Source organism: Mesitornis unicolor, unplaced genomic scaffold, assembly GCF_000695765.1.
Source record: "Mesitornis unicolor isolate BGI_N332 unplaced genomic scaffold, ASM69576v1 scaffold18547, whole genome shotgun sequence".
Taxonomy (NCBI): Eukaryota; Metazoa; Chordata; class Aves; order Mesitornithiformes; family Mesitornithidae; genus Mesitornis; species Mesitornis unicolor.
In genome coordinates, this window is record NW_010195991.1 from 1,807 (window position 1) to 9,468 (window position 7,662).

General features: G+C 35.8%; 1 protein-coding gene across 1 annotated transcript in view; it reads right to left on the reverse strand.

Annotated features, from left to right (window-relative positions):
• Positions 1-4,145: 4,145 nt before the first annotated feature.
• The window catches only part of LOC104543650 (cingulin-like protein 1), a gene marked incomplete at its 5' end in the record, with an annotated part of 16,433 nt that continues 12,916 nt past the window's right edge, over positions 4,146-7,662 (reverse strand). Inside the window, 4 exons of the mRNA XM_010188311.1 lie at positions 4,146-4,747; positions 5,371-5,534; positions 6,428-6,536; positions 7,100-7,224. Of these exons, the coding sequence (XP_010186613.1) occupies positions 4,603-4,747; positions 5,371-5,534; positions 6,428-6,536; positions 7,100-7,224 (543 nt within the window). The remainder of the gene's footprint in view (positions 4,748-5,370; positions 5,535-6,427; positions 6,537-7,099; positions 7,225-7,662) is intronic.

A 7,662-nucleotide genomic window follows, 5' to 3' on the forward strand; every position in this document is an offset into this window, starting at 1 on the left:
TTTTCCTACTGGCAACTTGGAGAGCTTCAACTTTCATCGTCCACCTGTGCTCAGAATTTAAGTAAAATTTTTTATTGCCTGTTCTTCTGCTAATGGCATGAAGCTTCAAGATCTGAATAAATCAGCAAATTCGTATTAGAAGTGAAGAAAAGATCAACTGTTCCCCCTTACATAAAACACACAGTCTGTGGTGACCTCACATGAGTTCACTGGCACTAACCATTAAAGGGCTGTCACAGTTGTACTGAGGTAGGTGAGCCCGATTCACTACTGCACTTGACCTTGTCGAACTTCACTGCCCTTCTTCTTATTCTTTCCTTTCTTACATGTTAAAAGAAAAACCTGTAACGTAAAAAACCCTCCTATTAATTTCTATACCTTTATTAGCGCACTGCTCACAAATAAATTTTGAAATGACAATGAAATTTTCCCCACTACAACATAGTAGGGTCAGAGGGTTAAATATGTGACCTCATCAGCACCTTCTGCAAAAAAGAACAAATTAAAATGTGTTATACGACCTGGCAATCTCTAAAGAATGTTGCTCTTTCAGCAAAATCTTTGAAGATTTTGCAATGTTACTAGTAGATAGTTCTACTCATAGGATAGGAAGCTCCAATAAGCTAAAAGAATCAACATTTAATTATTGAAATATGCTTTGTGATCCAGAAAAGGCCTACAAGTTACACAGGCTATTGCACTGTGCAGCTCACTCAAAGCACACCACACAGCTGGTCTGTAAAAAATGAGGAATGCACATGACTTCTGGAATAGTTTAGAAAATCAGCACAGATTTTTTAATCAGGAAAAAGGAAAGAATTAAGTTGAAAAGAATGAGGATAAATCAAGAGGTATTTGCAGATTAATCAACAAGTTATAGTCTTACAACCAAGAGACTACATTGTGGGGGCAAAACTTGCCTGGTGATTGAACAATATAAAACAACTGGCGATGCTAAACTAAGGAAGTATTAGCATTGTCAATGGTTTTCCTTAAATAAAGTGTAGCACAAGGAAGCAGGTACAGGGCACAGCAAGATGATGACTTTTCCTTTTTCTTTCTCCATGCAGTAAAAAGAGATACTATGTCTGAAAGACAATAATGCTTTATGAAAAGAGATGCCTTCCAAACACAAGGGCATTTAAATGTGTGATGAATATCCTTAATTTTATTACTTGGACGGTAAATGAGGAGTCTATGGAGGACAGAAGGATTTTGTGGCTGGTTTGGTTTTACATTTACATATTTTGCATTGTGTAGCAATTGCCACTGAAAGATCTTGGAGCACTTTCCAAATGTTAGTGATTTAAAACATCAAAACACTGTTGTAGAAGTTCACTTGTATTCTCCTATCTACAAAGGTAGGCTCAGAAAACCAAGGGGATCTTGGCTGCCAGAACATAACAAGAGGATCTATGCCAGAACATAAGAGATTAGTCAAAATGCTCAAAATAGAACTCGGATTTGATTCTCAAAACCAGGAATGATCATAAGTCTTCTTAAGGCACAAGTTGTCAGCAATTGAATATGGCACTGTTAATCTTACACAGCTGTTTGAAGAACATGTATATTTAGGCAGAATAGGATTTTAATGGAAAGAAATATTGTTTTTATAGACAGTCTCTCACCACATAAAAATAGTCAAAATCTCAGTGGGATATGAAAGGCTATTAATCTCAGAGAGGACAAAATGTTCATTGTTCATCACAGATTACTTACACAGAGAGAAGCATCCACTGTATGAGTCATCAGGTTAAGCATATATCAAAAGTGATTTAACTTGGGTCTGTTTGTTTAGGAGATATTACATTATCATAGAAGAAAACAGAAGGTCTCTACAGCGCAGAATTCAAGGCATTTCTCTGTAATACACCAGCAACTCTGATGTTTGTACAAACTTCTATGGACTGAATTTCTCACAACCATGCTTCTTCACATATTCTCCCAATTGCTTGTTCTTATGGGTCAAGAGCCTCTTCTGAAATTCATTTAAGAACAGATCACATGGAAATGTTAGGAAAAATTTTCTAAACTAAACCTTGAGTTTAGATCAAAAACTGCCATGAGACAGAGTGAACAAATTAGACGTCCTTAAACTATTATAAATGGAGGTTTCTGTGTCAATCAAGATCTAGACCCTGCCCTCACTAAAGCTAGCATGTATCAAGAAACAGAGCTACCGTTTTGTGAATGACTTGAAAAACCCTTTATCAACATCTTCAGATTTTCTCTGATTCCAGTCGTATTAGTTGAGAAACGTAAAGAGGAAATGCCATTTCCAAGTGTAAATGAAAAAAACTAAAGACCAGTTCCTTTTTTGAAGAATGTGGGGAGTGGGGCAAAGCTGAATAAGCAGAATCTCTCCCATTGGAGCCTGCAACAATGCATCTTCCTCCTTCTAACATTGTAAGTTCAAATGACAAAAGGAGTCTTCTAGTATTACACCTGCCACCTGCATTACAAGTTACAAAGAAAGTAGCTAACTAAAAAGAAGAAAATGCAGAAACTTGTTTACAGCATCAGTATTTCCCAGATGATTATTTTCTTCTTGTATTTTTAACACGTGCATCTTCCATATGAAATTCAATTGTCATATCAAAGTATGTATACATTCAAAGTAGGACTGAAAGAGCTGTTTATTTCAAGTTAATTTTTCTTTTATAGTTTAGTGTAACTGGAGGTAGATGCAATTTTAAGTGATTTTCTTCCAGCGGTTTGAAATAATAGTCATCTATGAACCTTAGGACAGACTACTGGAGAGTGAACTCAGTTGTTTCAAGTTAAACCTACATGCAAATTAAACAACAACAACAGCAACAAAATCACAGCAGGCTATACGATGATTGTCAGTACAGTACAGTGCAAATCTTCTTGGGGGAAAAGCTGTTTCTATGTTGTCAAAATAGTAAAGCCAGTACTACAAAAAAATTCCATGATGTATGCTACTTAAAAAGATACACGAGATTCAGAGACCGAGTATGTACAACTATGTCGTTCACATTATTCCCCATATATCTTAAATCAACAACATCAAGTTAAAGGGAATTACATGGCAAAAAAGCCTGTAATCTGCTATGCATAAATATATTTCTGATCCTGCAGGCAGGAATTTAATTTCGTATAATCGTATAAAAACAGATACTGCCATTATCAGGACTTTTGTCTTAAACAAGTCTATCAGCCTCAGTTTCAGAGCTATTACATTTTTCCTCTTCAGTAGACAGATGCCTCTGTGGGAATATGGTTTGAGTATGGTGAATGGTATGGAGTATGAGCTATGGTTTAATAACAGAATTATGTAGTGGTGCCCTACTACACCAGAAAATGGGCTGGTGTAATCTAAATGGTGAAAAATTACTTTTAGCAATAAAACTGAAAATGCTTGTAAAGTAAGATCTGCAACACTTTTTTTTCCCTTTAAATTTCCTGCAAAGTTTGTTGAACAGATGGATCACTCAAAACGCAGACACTTCTGTAAACTGAAATACAACTATGTATCTGCATATATGACCATACACTGCAGTATATCACAAATAGATGCTCAAGAACAGGTAGAAAGAAAAAAAAAAATCAGATTACATGCTTTGTGTTTTCTTGGTGCAATTTCTTGCCAGGTGCGTAACATTTTGGGATCAATTAACGAATAGATTTAAGTATGAACTTCATTCAAAGACCACAGGTAATTGTACTGGAATGAATGGCCTCCTTAGAGACTTTAAGATAAGCCTGTCCTGATGCCCTCAAATGAGCAGGCCTATAATGTTCTGCCTCTGGCAGTGTGGAGTCCATTTCAGGAAATGAAAGATGCCAAGTAATAACAGACCTCATTCTCACCCTTCCCTACTAAGAACAGAAAGCTTCCCAAAGAAAGTTTACAAGAAAGCTGTGGTGTGCCTCCCTTATCATAGAGATGGGATGGTTCTTTTAAGGTCAACAGACAGGCTTAACATGTGATCTCTAATATACAGAATACATACAATGCAACTTGCACTGGGTACTTCCTGGCTCAGTGAATCTGCTCTGCAATGAACAAAATGTATTAATTTTCACTTGTTGTCTTCATAGTTAAAACCCAAATATTGCATTCAGTATAAATTTCAGTACTTTACATATGAAACGGATTTATATACTATTGGAACCTTTACAAAACAGTACTAGTGTAGTCAATAAAAAGATCAGGTTTCACATATTTACATTTTATACATCATTTCCCCCTACTTACAATTCTTAAATAATCTTCTTAATCTTCCTCAATTTTAGGGAAAAAGCTTTTAATAACTTCAAAGTAATTTTTAATTAATTTTAAATGGCTTTTTACTTAACAGAATTTTAGCAAAATCACCTTTCCAATGTGAAACATTATCCCTGTGTTTTCAGTGGCAGTTACACATATATCTGTATGTTATAGCTATTTTATAATGCAATCCTGTTTTCTATAATAAACAGTGGAGATTTACTAAGAAAATGGCACAGTAAGGATGGAAACATTATATTCCCAACTCTTAAATCCCTTTATGTCATTTGGTTTCTAGAATATCCAGTTTCTTGATAATTTATGTTATTCTTCCAGTACTTTCAAGGAATCACGGATTCAATACTTATTTAGATTTTTGTGTCGCCATCTTTTGAAAAGTTATTTCCTGAAGGTACTTCACAGAGGCTATCACCATCCGTGCTGAAATCATCATCGACATCATCATCATCATCAGAATCAGCCAACACTTTACTTGGTGACTTCTTCAGTCTACTAAAACAAAAACACACACATCTTTGCTATTAAAACTGCACATCTACAAACAGAACACTTATCCAAAGCTCAAAACATTGACAGGTAGTATTTACATTTTTAAAGGATGTCAAATAATCTTGTGCTCCAATAGGGGTAGTTTATCATCGACTATGTCTTACAGGAAAGAAACATGCAAGAGAATGAAGATCAATCAATCATACTTTCAAGGACATCTAACTAACATCACAGAGAGGGGAAACTGTAAACTTTCCACACTGAGATGTTCAAAGATGGCTGAGAAAAACTAAACACAGGATAGCTTATCTCTCAGCCATTAGCAGGAAAATTTTATTACTACAAATGACCGGAGTAATGAGCCCCACCACCTTTTTCCATTTTTTATTCCCTACCTCAATGACTTTATTCAGCAGGTAGATATTGGAAAGAAGGTTTGGGTACCTAGGGCACCTGAGAAAAGCCAGAGAACATTTGTAGAGAAAGGAAATGCAGAGGAGTTTCACAGGTCTGTCTCTTAATCTTTGTCTGCTTATGACAAACCTGAAGTTTGCTAGAGGAAGCCCTTGGTTCACAGACTAAAGGAGAAAGAGCTCATAACCATAAGGTCTGACAAGTCATCCTACCTTAATTCCTTCTTTGCTGCATTAAGCTGTCCTTGCAATTGTTCATTCATATCTAGTTGCTCTTCCAGTTCTCTCTGGAGTTTCTTTTTCGCGCTTTCCAGCCTGTCTATTTCTTCTTCAGCTTCTTCAACTTGTCGCTTCATTGCTTTCAAACGCAAACTCAACTGAAATATTTACATGTCAGCTGATTAGAGGACTATTTTAATAAAGGAATTCTATTCTTCCAGCATCAATGAGAGGGAGAATAAAGACACAACTGTGCCAGTCTAGTGACACTGTAATCCTATGCTTCAGACATATTCGAAAGTCAGAATTAGACTGAGAAAAGCGATGGGATATGATTCTTTTAAGGAGAAAAAGCCAGAAACAAGGGAATGTAGCTTTGGTAGAGTAAAACAGTATCATGTGATAGCAAGAGCCAGTTACCAAAAGGGAAGACTGGAGCTATTCGTTTGTCTAAGTTAAGCATCTTTACCAGACAGATAGTTTTAAAAAACATTTTAAACCCCCAGATTTTAGAAGACTGTTCCCATGACAGATATCTGCAATTCGAAACATACTGTTCATTCCCTAGGCAGAATATTAACTATTTGAGTCATGTACTGAAACAAACCATGTTTTAAGCAAGGAATCAACAAAGACAACAGGAATGGTAGAGCTCATTGCTATTAGAGTATCAACATGCGCTTAATACTTATAGCCTATATTTAATAATAGCTTATTTCTTCAAACAAAACTTTATGATGGCAAACCAGAATATATTATTTGTTGGTGTATGTATTTATAGGATCACATACTGTCTGTTATTTGCTTTATCTCTTAAAGTAACAATAGCATTGCTTCTATAAATGCTTCCTTTTCATAATTTTACAAATTAGTAACAATTTAGTACTAGACAAAAGAACATGACAACAGGAACTGCGAATCTCACTACATGGGAGTTCATAAACACCAGAGTAATCAGTATCTAGCTACATTCTCCTCAAATCCTTTATATATGATGATTTATGCTAGCAGGATAAATCACAGATATTTGCATATTAGTCTTTCCCTCTACCTGGTCCTTTTGATCAGTCAATGAGAGATGTTCATCATCAACTTGCAACATTAACTCCTTCACTTTCCTTTCAAGTCTGCGGTTACTTAGTTGGAAATTAGCTCTGTCCCTAGATAAAAGCAAAACAAACAAAAGACAGACTTGTAAAAAAAAGGAACTGAAATACTTCTAATAGTGCTGTCATAATTCCTTAGCAATCTTCTAAGAATTACATAAATACTAATGGCCCCTGCTTTGATTTACTGATTCCATCCAACTTATTAAGAAGTTTGTTTAAAACTATGAACCACTAAGGAGAATTTCTTCTGTCTCCAAAGCAACAATTAGGAAAAAAAAAAAAGTACACTCCTCCAAGAATAAACAATGAAGGGAACAGGAAAATAGAAATTATAAACTATAGTTAGTATTTCTAAGCCTGTTACTGATACCAAACAGTGACAAAATAACGAGAACCTTGTTAGCACTGTGCCCAGTTTTAAATTTATAAAGCAACTTTTAGTGTGCCATCATTCAAAAAGAACATTTGCAATACTTGCATGAAAAAGCAACGATTTTAATTTGGTGCTTGTGAGGGAAAAGAAAAGTCAATTGCATTAAAGACCTAATATTAGCAAGAGGCCATATAGACAAACATAAACATGCACATTTTGATCTTAACGTAGCTAATTTCACCTCTCTTCATTTTCAAGTCGTTCTTCTAGCTCTGTGATCCTTGCTTCCATTTGAGCAACAAGTCCCTCTTTACTGGATCGGTAAGAACCCTCCAGGTGGAGAACTCGGCTCTTCAAGTCTTTGTTCTATGGTTGGAACACACTTGGTTACTACACACATGCTCATGTTAACAAGTATCACCTTAACACAAAATCAATTTCTCCAGGCAAACACAGGGTGATAAGTATTCTTAATTTAGTAAATATGGAAAGAAAGTTAGCAAGATTTTACTGTTTACTAAATCAAATCTTCTATTACTGTGCTTTATAAAATCTATGGGGAGTGGAAGTGAGAACGGGTTAGCTGGGAGGATTACAAAGAAGTTGTCCAAACAGCCAGGGATCGGGTTAGGAAAGCTAAAGCACAGGTGGAATTAAGTCTGGCCAGGGACACAAAGGGGAACAAGAATAATTTCTATAGGTAAATCAGTGATAAAAAGAAGGCTAGGGAAGATGTGGGCCCTCTCCAGAAGGAAAATGGAGAATGGGTCACAAGGGACACAAGAGAAGGCTGAGGTGCTCTTT